Source organism: Triplophysa dalaica, chromosome 20 (assembly GCF_015846415.1).
Source record: "Triplophysa dalaica isolate WHDGS20190420 chromosome 20, ASM1584641v1, whole genome shotgun sequence".
In the NCBI taxonomy this organism is placed as follows: Eukaryota; Metazoa; Chordata; class Actinopteri; order Cypriniformes; family Nemacheilidae; genus Triplophysa; species Triplophysa dalaica.
The window spans coordinates 18,657,018-18,670,164 of record NC_079561.1 but is presented as its reverse complement, the minus strand read 5'-3'; the positions used below and the strand labels follow the sequence as shown (position 1 = coordinate 18,670,164).

The 13,147-nt window shown below is 38.1% G+C and overlaps 1 protein-coding gene across 1 annotated transcript; it reads left to right on the top strand.

Annotated features, from left to right (window-relative positions):
• The first annotated feature begins 710 nt into the window (after positions 1-710).
• On the top strand, positions 711-13,091 carry si:ch73-217n20.1 (sushi, von Willebrand factor type A, EGF and pentraxin domain-containing protein 1). Its single transcript, XM_056733600.1, has 19 exons — positions 711-915; positions 1,922-2,119; positions 2,952-3,188; positions 3,388-3,561; positions 6,034-6,222; positions 6,298-6,477; positions 6,552-6,743; positions 7,067-7,255; positions 7,338-7,434; positions 7,734-7,807; positions 7,955-8,134; positions 9,325-9,513; positions 9,590-9,769; positions 9,844-10,035; positions 10,359-10,547; positions 10,630-10,726; positions 11,026-11,099; positions 11,247-11,426; positions 12,183-13,091. The coding sequence occupies exons 1-19, from the start codon at positions 864-866 to the stop codon at positions 12,386-12,388; spliced, it is 3,069 nt and encodes a 1,022-aa protein (XP_056589578.1). The 5' UTR covers positions 711-863; the 3' UTR covers positions 12,389-13,091.
• The last annotated feature ends 56 nt before the right edge of the window (positions 13,092-13,147 follow it).

The following is a 13,147-nucleotide window of genomic DNA, read 5'->3' as shown; positions in this document are numbered from 1 at the left end:
CTCCGTTACGGCTACTTGTTCAAGGGTATCACAAAGAATAAACAATCTGAGCAGAGATATTTTCAGCCTCAAGGACTGAGAAGGGAAAATAGAGAATGTTTAGGCTTAAAACTTCCTGGCATTAGTAATCGAGTATAAATGCACAATCTAAGATTTGGCATTCATTTTGTGTAGATGAAGTTAAGATAACTTATTTGATTTAAGTTTTTTCCATTTATTATCCTCATCATTTAATGGCCAAATCTGATACAAATAGTATCTTCATAACAAAATAAGGTATCCTTCTTGTTAAAGTTTCTTAAAGATAAAGCACTTAAAATGTAGGCTATTTACTGTCCTGGAAAAGGCTGTAGTAGCCTATACTTTAGTTTTTGCCTTTGAATTCCTAAATACTTGTTTTTGAACCCTGCGCCAGAAAGTACAGCATCTAGTGTAGTTTTAATAAATGTAGTAAAGATAATTCTACACTAAAGCCTACTTTATATGACAAGGGGTGGCATGTGGGGACGTTTCTATAACATTTATCATTTTAATGTACTTGTACTGCCTCTTATTCAGAATTTGCCACCTTTACGCAATTTTGAAGTCTGCGCTATGTTTAGCGCCGTTGCGTCGCGTCAGCGCTGCGTTTATCTGCACCATGAGTTCCGTTTTTTTAAAACAAGCGTTTTATGCCGTTTATGTTTATTTTTAAGGAGTCAGTCAAGGTTGTATTTGCCAAACGCTTTTCACGTGTGCAGGTTGTACTGTTACTGACTCTGTGGCGGGCTGATGACGGCAGAGGGCGTGCGTTATAAACGCTGCGCTTTTATCCTGTCGTGTTGTTGCGCTTTCAGAAAGACTCGCTTCAGTTCTCCGTGAATATGGCGAATGTTTGGGGGAATATTCTCATACTTGTCTTTACGCACTTTGTAGGTGAGTGACATTTAAAGCTCAAGCGTCGGACGCGACGCGACAGAACGCAAAAAACGTAAACAGGATTGTGGGCTTTGTTTTCCCCGACGCGTAATATCTGAACCATAGCTGTAGATTGTTAGTTATTGATTTTAATATCTTATAAATACACTTGGGAAGTGTAATGTCTCTCTTGTTTGTCTTAACTGGTCTAGTTATGGTTGTGGTGATTTATTAGCTTAACCAGACCACTTAAGGCTTTGCGTATCGTACTGGTTTTGATGGAAACTATAATGGTCTCTGTGGTGATGTGTTGGATTTGATGGGATTAATAGTCTGGTTGAAGAGGAACAACACAACACCATAAAGTCTTACTGGAATAAGACTCATAACACACTACATTACAACAGCTGATGACTAAAGCATTAGAAATTCTGTTGTTTTTCTTTCTCAACATAATGGAATGATATGCAAAGTTTTACCAATTATAAATTGTAATAAATAAATTTGAAGGATGGAAAAATGGATGTTTGTGGATTTCAGTGTTTATTAAGTCAACAATTTTAAAAATACTGTAGTAAATAACCCAGATACTATAGTGTTTGAACCTTACTATAGAATGACTGATCAATTTACTATAGTGTCATAATTGGTATGATATACCACAGCATGCTACAATTTACAGTTTACTATAGTAAATATTACAGTTAATACGGTGGCCTGTTTATTTCTTCACTGGATGCTTTAAGACAACATCATGTGCAATGCAGATGTGACAAAACACGTTCAACAGCTATCTGTTTCATAGCTTTTATTCTAATCAAACCCTGATGCAACCAAAAAGATATTGTTTTCTACAGCATCTGAGTGGACAAAATGAAATCACACTGGCCTGAATTTTGCTTTGCTTTGTATGGTTAAGTCAAGATTTTCTGTGTAAACCGATACAGTTTGTTGCTGGAGACATGAAGCTGTGCACTTTAATCTGTTCAGTTTAGTGTTGAGATGTGATTTGAATGTGTTTCAGGGTCTCAAGGGAATCAGTGCGGCGAACCAACGAAATATCCAGACAGACGACTGGACGAGAAATATCGTCACATATCAGACTTCAAGCATAACGACAATGTGGAGTATAATTGTGCTCCGGGTTACAGGAGGACGGGGGGAAGCCAGATATCCTTCTGTAAGGAGGGAAGCTGGACACCTTCAGATTTGACATGTGAAAGTAAGAAGCGGCTGTCTGTGAAGTTTATCAATGCAGTGTTATATTTCATCTTTATATTTAAAATGTTGTTCTCTGTTAGTGTTCAGAATGAGATTAACACAGTCTGTCATTACCAGCCTGAATCACGTTGCCTGTGTTTAAAGACAAGACGTGTTTTTACTTGCATCCATCCTGATACTATTTTCTTGCTCTCAATGGACCAAATGAATTCCTTTTACGAGAGGATTGATTTCATTTTGAGCTGTTTGTTTTTAATTTAATTTATGTTTAGAGTCCATGTTGGGCTTGAGTCATATGAGAGGTTTGACTTAAAGGAGAAGTTCACCTTTGAAATTATAATTCTGTCATCATTTACTTTCCTTCTTTTCATTTCAAACCTGTATAACTTTCTATCTTCCGCAGAACACAAAAGAAGATATTTAGAAGAATGTTGTTAACAGCCCCCATTTCTTGTGCTGTTCTGTTACCAACATTTTTTCAAAATATCTTCTTTTGTGTTCTGCAGAAGAAAGAAAGTGGTACTGGTTTGAAATGTCAATAGGTGTGTGAATGATGACAGCATTTTCATTCTGAAGGTGTTCGTCTTCTTCTCTCTGTTTCTCTTTATTTTCTCAGCCGTGCTCCTTGTTCTAGTCTTACGGTCCACATGAAATCAACAAGGACATTTTTGAGCTTTAAGCTGAATATGTTTGGACTGAACAAACACTGTAAAAATTTACATCTATTCTGTGAGCGTTCAAAATACGTCTCTCTCCTCATTCGCCAATGCTGTTTGCTCTTTTAAAAGAGGGAGGGGCCACTTAAAATGTCCCACCCTAACTTCCTGTTTCAGAAATGTCGTCATCACATGGAACAAAACGGCGATTTTCAAGGCAGGTCCGTGAGATTTTGAAAGGTGCGGAATGTTCCAGACCTCCAGTAAAGAATAATGGAATTGTGCATAGTGAGAAGACCAAATTCAAGCAAGGAGAACAGGTGTCCATCACCTGCAGGACCGGATTTAATGGATCTGGACTTTACACATGTTCAACCAACCAGACCTGGCACCCAAGGAAGCCGAAGTGTGTCAGTAAGTAAAGATGATGTTGTGTTATAAATCTGAAGTTAAATGTGAGGAGAGCATTTGATCCCCAAATAACACATACATGGTTAAAACAAACTATACTGTGAAAACACGCTTTGGATAAATGTGTAAATGCAAAAGTTGAAGTTTTAAAAGTCACACTGAAGGATGTGATTTGTGCTCTCTCTCTCTCTCTCTCTCTTAGTGGTCAAATGTCCAGTCATTGAAATCATCAATGGTGACAGATCGTCTAATAGAGTCAGATATAAGACCACTGTTGGTATCACCTGTAAACCTGGATTCATTCTGCGTGGTGCTCAATATCTCCGCTGTGAGCTGAACGGCTCCTGGACCCCAGACATCCCCAAGTGTGAGCCTGGTAAATGAAAACACACCTTCTCCACACTCACCTGATTGTCAACCGTTTATTTACCTTAAATATAAAACATCTCTATGTTCCTTGTTCTTCTTCTTTCCCTGGCTTCAAATCTAGACAGGTTTTACTTTTAGCAACTGCGTCTAAATCTAAATAAAAGTGTAAAAATTTGTTTTCTCACGTTACTGTTATTTTGACTTTACAAGAAGACGTGTTCAGTACTGTTTGTGACTACCTTGAAACTGATGATGATGATGTCTCAGTTGATAATAGATCGATTTGCTCTCAGTGTAGTTGTGTTGCATGCACCGCCCTCTGTTGGTGAAAAGATTCACTGCATGATCTGGAAAAATAAAGAAATAAAGCCATATTTCCAGTAACATGACACCTGTAACAAAACTTCATCAGATTATCCTTTGAAAGAATTGAGCTCTTGCATGGCTAGTTCAGCCCAAAATAAAAATTCTGTTATATATTGAACCTCAAGTTGTTCAAAATATGTATGTGAACAGGAGATATTTTGAGAAATGTCTAACTATCAGAATACCTGTTTGTAAGGTACTTAAAGGGAGAGTTCACCTAAAATGAAAATCCTTTCATCGTCATGTCATTTTAAACCTGTTTGAGTTTCCTTCAGAACACAAAAGAAGATATTTTGAGAAATGTCTCGGTTGTGTTGATACAATGGAAGTCAACAGGGTTCATTGTTGTTTGGTTATCAGCGTTCATTAAAGGTACAGTGTGCAGGAATTTGAAGGATTTATTCACCAAAATGTAATCTATAATACAAAACTATGTTGTGAGTGGTGAATAAATACCTTACAAAATGAAGCGAAATGTTTATATTACCTTACAATGAGGCATTTTATGTATATACACCGCAGGCACACCCTTCCATGTAATTTATCAAATTGCACAGCCATGTTTCTATAGTAGCACTACACGGACAAACTGAGCGCGTTTCGTAAAACGAAGGATGCACGGGACTACGTTCTTCTTCGGCTGTGTTTTGAGGCAGCTTGCCACGCCCCTACATAGAAGGATTAGCAGAAGAAGAGGAAGAACAATAATAAAATTCACTCGTCATGTTTTTTATTAGAAATAGAAAGGGTTCTTGTGTTGGGGTTAGAAGTGAAATTTGCGAGAATGGCGGACCACACGAGAGTGCAACAATCTGTTTCGTCAAAAAAGAGAAAATACGATGCAGCAAGGCGAAGTCGAGACAAAAAACGAAATAAAACCCGAATAAAGATCAGTGTGGCTTTTCCCAAATGGAGGGCACTGAAGCAGGAAAAGGTTTGCTAAGCGACGCCGCAGTTGGCAGCTTTCTGCTGGACCGGTAAGTTTGTGTAATCTCCGTTATATACGTGAACTTTTTGTTTGATAGATTTAGCTAATAGATGAGCTGATCATCAAGAGAAGTAGCGTTTTTCCTTGTAAATATTTAGCACTTTATAATTGTATAATAAGTCCTTGTTGCATGGCCGTGTGCAAATCAACTTAGAAATCATGTTTACAATCATAATTTGCACAAATCGGGTTTAAGTTATATTATAATACTGCTTAGCTTTCACATCCTCTCTTGTGCGGTCCTCCCGGGTGACGTTAGCTACTCTGCATCTCCAACACCCCTACCTCTCCCTCTTACTACCCGTGATAAGTCCTCTGATTGACTCTGTCATGATGAGAAAAACGTCTGCTAAGACTTTCGTGGTTAGATTACACGGCTTTAGCATTAGCAAGTGGTTTCAATAGGCTGTAAATTACGAACCAAGTTACGGTGCCAAAAAATGCTTTGTATAATAAGCGAATAAATCACTGACACAATGTTAAAAAGTAAATGATGAATTAAGTAATCTTTATTTATTTATTTTCTTTGAAAATAAGCCTTGTCACTTGACTTGCAAAGGTTACTCTCTGCTGTCTCAGAAGACGACATCTGTGTCCGTAACTTCAGTCTGTTGTTCGCCTGTGAGACGTAGATTGCAATTATCAACACCACCGATAATGGCCGCTATCATTTACGGAACCCTTTTGTCCTGTGACGGCAACCGTAGCTTCTCTAATGGGAGGGAGAGGGGGGTGGCGGAGCTTTAGGTTGCAATTTCCAAATTCGCCAATAGTGGCCTCTGAAACTTACACACAGAACCTTTAAAATATCTTCTTTTGTGTTCTGAAGGAAACTCAAACAGGTTTAAAATGACATGAGGATGAATAAACGATGAAAGGATTTTTATTTTAGGTGAACTCTCCCTTTAAGTACCTTAAGACATTCACATCTACAAGAAGAGCTTCAGAAGGCATTTGATGTGACTTATAAACTATATTCATCAGTCTTTTGAAACTTATACATGTTATTAATCAATTGAGCACATCCTTTGTAAATAAATGTATTTCTTTCAAACATCATAATGTGATGACAGGACGATTGTATCCGTAGCAAGATTTAATGTGGATGTTTGGTGATTGTTTTAGAGTCGACCGTCACATGTTCATCACCAGCTGTGGCTCATAGAGGAATAAAATCTGGAGAGAAGCCACATTATAACGTTGGAGAGACTGTCACCATCAGCTGCTTGGAGGGCTTTTATCTTATTGGCTCATCACAGACCACATGTGGATCAGACGGCCAATGGCAGCGCTTGCCTGTGTGTCGCCCTGAAGGTAAGTTTGATTAAACATGTTCTGCTTAAAAGCTTGCAAAGGTTTAAAGTTTTTTTTGGTGTTGTTTTGTGTCAGTAAGATGCTCGGCACCGTTGATGGTGAATGGAAAAATACAATCTGGAGACAAGCCACATTATAAACTTCACGACACCGTGACCGTCAGCTGCACAGAAGGCTACGATCTGATTGGCTCGTCACAAGTCACATGTGGATCAGACGGCCAATGGCAGCGCTTGCCTGTGTGTCGCCCTGAAGGTAAGTTTGATTAAACCTTTGCAGGCTTTTAAGCAGAACCTGTTTAAAGTTTTTTTGGTGTTGTTTTGTGTCAGTAAGATGCTCGGCACCGTTGGTGGTGAATGGAAAAATACAATCTGGAGAGAAGCCACATTATAAACTCCACGACACCGTGACCGTCAGCTGCACAGAAGGCTACGATCTGATTGGCTCGTCACAAGTCACATGTGGATCAGACGGCCAATGGCAGCGCTTGCCTGAGTGCCGCTTTAAAGTTTCTCTTACAGGTAAATACATTCATGTCTGTGTTTGAAATTGAACAAAATTAAGTTAACTTCGCAAACTGCCGTCCAATCATAGCAGTGGGCGTTTACTTCTGAGTCTTCAATGCGGCACGCCCATTAAAACCAGCGTTTGTCGAGCGGCATTAAAACCCAGTTAGAAAATAGCCTTTTACTTATTGATTTGGATGTTTTTGAATGTAAAAACCACGTGAATGTCTTAAGTAGACCTCATACAACAGTATAAAACAATAAACAAGCCCAGTTCATCACAGCTTTCATTTTTTATGCAGGGCTCACATTGATGTGTAATCTTGGTTCTCCCGCAGGTAATTGTGGTCCAGCTCCCTTCTATCCTCACGCTCATCTCAGAGTCGAGCATTCAACAGTGCAGAGAGAATACGCAGCAGAAGCTAGGCTTCGATACAAGTGCACTATAGGACACAGATTTGCTGGAGGTAGAGACATTATATACTGTAGAAACGGACGGTGGACAGATCTGCAGATGAGATGTGAACGTACGTTAAAGCGCTTTCTTTTCTTTTATACTTTTAACTTCAAGGTGTCAAGTTTTGACCTTCTTTATGTTTCTCTGTAAAGCAAAGAGATGTGGTTCTGTCGACGAGATATTAAACGGCCGCATCGAATACACCGGCGTGTCATATGGGGACACAGCGACAGTCATCTGTGATGAGGGGTGAGATGAATATCAACTTGTCTCGTTTGCAGTATTCGAGGTGTGAAAACACAGAGCATCTTTTCTGTTGTTTTCACCTGTTTCTCCAGTTTTGATTTTCTGCAAATAGAAACAATGTTTTTATTTGAAATTGGGAGAAATATTGTTTGAAGTTCACAGAATGAAACTAAAATGGCCATTTGACCTAAACACTAACTACATGCAGAAAATAATTTGGTCTCTTAATTTTTTTAATCTTAAACACAATATATAAAAATCTGTGATGTCATGAGACGTGTTTGTGTGATTGATGACATCAGGCATGAGACGATTGGTCGACCTGTGCGGTACTGTAGGGACGGAGGCTGGGATGGAAGGAACGCCGAGTGTGAACGTATGACTTTTTTAATTGATGTCCTTGAGGAATAAGCTCAGCTGTTAAAGCTAAACGTAAAAGCGCTCAAGACTCGATGCTTCGGCTTATTAATGTGTGGTCATGCGGATGACATGTGAATTGTTGTTTTGTGTTTGTTTCCTGCAGCTGTGTACTGTCCTCCGCCTCCGCTGGTCAAGAATGCAGACATGTTTGACCTCACATATGAACAAGTTCCGTTTGGTAACATGGTGTCCTATCGCTGTCGTACCGGCTCTCTGATTGGTGCAAGTCAGATTCACTGCACCAAGAACAGAACGTGGAGCGCTCCTCCTCCTGAATGTCGAGGTAAACAGTAAATGTGCCCGTCTGCCGAGATCACCCCAACCTTCCATAAAATAACTGCAAGTAAGCGTAACCAAACCAATTCAAAGCCTTATTTTGACATACAAAAACGTAGTTAAAAAAGTAAGTGTGACACGGTCTTATTTCTACATAAAATCAGAAATTTTATTTCTACAAAATCTTTCAGAAGCCAACTTTTATTATTTTTAGTGCAAAGAAATGAAACTCTTTATAAATCAAATAAATTCAGTAATTATCCTGTTAGGAACCAAACATTGATTTTTGTAATTTGAATACTGACTTATAATCTTTATTTTAAGAAGTAAACAAACATGACTTATTGTCATCATTTTTATGGCTTTGACTACTTAAATGCTTTTATCTCCTAATAAGATGATTTGACTTTAGCCGGGATTTCTTCAACACGGTCACAAATGTTTTACATTACGGTGATAAAAATCAAATGGCAAGGCATGAATCCATTTTTTTTCCTTCCGCTTGGTTTTGTTCATTTTACTTTTGTGTAACTGTTAAGAAATGATCAAACGTATTGTGATTGTTATTGTTCTGACATCTTATTATGGTTATCAATTGATTGTCAAGGATGTTTTTATGGTTAAGTCTCTTAGATATCGCTTATATTAGTGAAGAAAAACATTGTAAAATAATCCTTTGAGACATTGAACTCTTGCATGGGTATTTCAGCCCAAAATAAAAACTCTGTTGTATATTCACCCTCAAGTTATTAAAATCTGTATGTGACTCATTCTTCTGTGGAACACAAAAGAAGATATTTTGAGAAATGTCTCGGTTGTGTTGATACAATGGAAGTCAACAGGGTTCAGTGTTTTTGGTTATCGGTGTTCATAATAAAATTTCTTCTTTTGTGTTCTGAAGGAAACTCAAACAGGTTTAAAATGACATGAGGATGAATAAACGATGAAAGGATTTTTATTTTAGGTGAACTCTCCCTTTAAGTACCTTAAGACATTCACATCTACAAGAAGAGCTTCAGAAGGCATTTGATGTGACTTATAAACTATATTCATCAGTCTTTTGAAACTTATACATGTTATTAATCAATTGAGCACATCCTTTGTAAATAAATGTATTTCTTTCAAACATCATAATGTGATGACAGGACGATTGTATCCGTAGCAAGATTTAATGTGGATGTTTGGTGATTGTTTTAGAGTCGACCGTCACATGTTCATCACCAGCTGTGGCTCATAGAGGAATAAAATCTGGAGAGAAGCCACATTATAACGTTGGAGAGACTGTCCCCATCAGCTGCTTGGAGGGCTTTTATCTTATTGGCTCATCACAGACCACATGTGGATCAGACGGCCAATGGCAGCGCTTGCCTGTGTGTCGCCCTGAAGGTAAGTTTGATTAAACAGGTTCTGCTTAAAAGCTTGCAAAGGTTTAAAGTTTTTTTTTGGTGTTGTTTTGTGTCAGTAAGATGCTCGGCACCGTTGATGGTGAATGGAAAAATACAATCTGGAGACAAGCCACATTATAAACTTCACGACACCGTGACCGTCAGCTGCACAGAAGGCTACGATCTGATTGGCTCGTCACAACTCACATGTGGATCAGACGGCCAATGGCAGCGCTTGCCTGTGTGTCGCCCTGAAGGTAAGTTTGATTAAACCTTTGCAGGCTTTTAAGCAGAACCTGTTTAAAGTTTTTTTGGTGTTGTTTTGTGTCAGTAAGATGCTCGGCACCGTTGGTGGTGAATGGAAAAATACAATCTGGAGAGAAGCCACATTATAAACTCCACGACACCGTGACCGTCAGCTGCACAGAAGGCTACGATCTGATTGGCTCGTCACAAGTCACATGTGGATCAGACGGCCAATGGCAGCGCTTGCCTGAGTGCCGCTTTAAAGTTTCTCTTACAGGTAAATACATTCATGTCTGTGTTTGAAATTGAACAAAATTAAGTTAACTTCGCAAACTGCCGTCCAATCATAGCAGTGGGCGTTTACTTCTGAGTCTTCAATGCGGCACGCCCATTAAAACCAGCGTTTGTCGAGCGGCATTAAAACCCAGTTAGAAAATAGCCTTTTACTTATTGATTTGGATGTTTTTGAATGTAAAAACCACGTGAATGTCTTAAGTAGACCTCATACAACAGTATAAAACAATAAACAAGCCCAGTTCATCACAGCTTTCATTTTTTATGCAGGGCTCACATTGATGTGTAATCTTGGTTCTCCCGCAGGTAATTGTGGTCCAGCTCCCTTCTATCCTCACGCTCATCTCAGAGTCGAGCATTCAACAGTGCAGAGAGAATACGCAGCAGAAGCTAGGCTTCGATACAAGTGCACTATAGGACACAGATTTGCTGGAGGTAGAGACATTATATACTGTAGAAACGGACGGTGGACAGATCTGCAGATGAGATGTGAACGTACGTTAAAGCGCTTTCTTTTCTTTTATACTTTTAACTTCAAGGTGTCAAGTTTTGACCTTCTTTATGTTTCTCTGTAAAGCAAAGAGATGTGGTTCTGTCGACGAGATATTAAACGGCCGCATCGAATACACCGGCGTGTCATATGGGGACACAGCGACAGTCATCTGTGATGAGGGGTGAGATGAATATCAACTTGTCTCGTTTGCAGTATTCGAGGTGTGAAAACACAGAGCATCTTTTCTGTTGTTTTCACCTGTTTCTCCAGTTTTGATTTTCTGCAAATAGAAACAATGTTTTTATTTGAAATTGGGAGAAATATTGTTTGAAGTTCACAGAATGAAACTAAAATGGCCATTTGACCTAAACACTAACTACATGCAGAAAATAATTTGGTCTCTTAATTTTTTTAATCTTAAACACAATATATAAAAATTTGTGATGTCATGAGACGTGTTTGTGTGATTGATGACATCAGGCATGAGACGATTGGTCGACCTGTGCGGTACTGTAGGGACGGAGGCTGGGATGGAAGGAACGCCGAGTGTGAACGTATGACTTTTTTAATTGATGTCCTTGAGGAATAAGCTCAGCTGTTAAAGCTAAACGTAAAAGCGCTCAAGACTCGATGCTTCGGCTTATTAATGTGTGGTCATGCGGATGACATGTGAATTGTTGTTTTGTGTTTGTTTCCTGCAGCTGTGTACTGTCCTCCGCCTCCGCTGGTCAAGAATGCAGACATGTTTGACCTCAAATATGAACAAGTTCCGTTTGGTAACATGGTGTCCTATCGCTGTCGTACCGGCTCTCTGATTGGTGCAAGTCAGATTCACTGCACCAAGAATGGAACGTGGAGCGCTCCTCCTCCTGAATGTCGAGGTAAACAGTAAATGTGCCCGTCTGCCGAGATCACCGCAACCTTCCATAAAATTTTATTTCTACAAAATCTTTCAGAAGCCAACTTTTATTATTTTTAGTGCAAAGAAATGAAACTCTTTATCAATCAAATAAATTCAGTAATTATCCTGTTAGGAACCAAACATTGATTTTTGAAATTTGAATACTGACTTATAATCTTTATTTTAAGAAGTAAACAAACATGACTTATTGTCATCTTTTTTATGGCTTTGACTACTTAAATGCTTTTATCTCCTAATAAGATGATTTGACTTTAGCCGGGATTTCTTCAACACGATCACAAATGTTTTACATTACGGTGATAAAAATCAAATGGCAAGGCATGAATCCATTTTTTTTTCCTTCCGCTTGGTTTTGTTCATTTTACTTTTGTGTAACTGTTAAGAAATGATCAAACGTATTGTGATTGTTATTGTTCTGACATCTTTTTATGGTTACCATTTGATTGTCAAGGATGTTTTTATGTTAAAATCTCATAGATATCGGTACAACATCCATCAATTTGTTTAAAAAAAAAGAGGCCTAAACTCTTACGAACATCACACATGTATATCTCACGCATATGTTATAAAGGTTGGAGCAGGAATAACATTAAAAGGTCATATTTTATGGTCTCAAAGTTAATTGTTTCTTTTTTTATGTTTATTGATTATATTTCCGCTGAAAACAGCACATATAAACACTCTAAATAAAAATGAGTTAACATTCGTCTTCCAGATATTGTTTGTCCTGTACCCAAACTGCCAGATGCTTCCGGAATGATGGGCTACAGGTCTGTCTATAGATTTGGGGACACAGTGAGAATCAACTGCAATCCTGGTTTCAGATTTGCAGAAGAATATTACGTCAAGTGTGGAATAGATGGAAAATGGACACCAGAACCTTCCAAACTGTGCCGGTCTTCACGTGCTGCACACTATTAACAAAAGCGTTCTCTGGCTTCAGATGTTACAATTTATCAGTTACATTGTTGCTAATTATTTTGTTTAAAATCAATCAGTTTTTTTTATATAAACAGGTGATTATGGTTTGTTAATATTGTGTTGTCATCAAAAAAATTTCAGAGCATCATTGAAGATGACGTCCATAAAGCTGAATATTTTTACCATTAAAAATGAGTATTAGTCATTAGTTTTTTTTCCTTTGCGGTTCTTTAACCAAGCATGAACATGAATTTCTTGAAAATATCCAGATCAAGAATGATCATTGTTCTGAAGTGATTCAGCTTCAGCACATTGTGCTTGCATTAAATCTGGACACTGCGTATCAGTAGCAAAAATGAAAAGCAATTGTAAAGAATAATCTGAGGAATGGTGAAAATGCATGAACAGAAAAAGGATTTGATCTATTTCTGTACTTGATACATTTTAATCTTTATGTTTTTATGGTTTATTTATTTTTCTTAAAATTGATAATGTCCCAGGAATGTAATTATGAATATATGGCACTGCATTTTAAAGATAATCCAGCTTTTACATTGGGTTAATACATAAAGACATTGGTCTCTTAACATTACTGAGAATATTCTCAAACTCCAGAAGTTCAACCAAAGGACTGTTTTTATTTCAGTAATTAAACCTCAGTGTTCACTGTACACTCATAAAATGAATAAATATTTAAAGTATATACAGATTGTCTTTCAACATGTTGGTTCGATAAAGCACTTTTAACATCCACAGAAA

Bases quoted from the DNA above. Each gene is read 5' to 3' on its own strand.
- si:ch73-217n20.1 (XM_056733600.1), top strand. From the start codon at position 864: ATGGCGAATGTTTGGGGGAATATTCTCATACTTGTCTTTACGCACTTT. The intron at 7,435-7,733 runs GTGAGATGAATA...TGATGACATCAG, and splicing joins ACAGTCATCTGTGATGAGGG to GCATGAGACGATTGGTCGAC. The intron at 9,770-9,843 runs GTAAGTTTGATT...GTTTTGTGTCAG, and splicing joins GCCTGTGTGTCGCCCTGAAG to TAAGATGCTCGGCACCGTTG.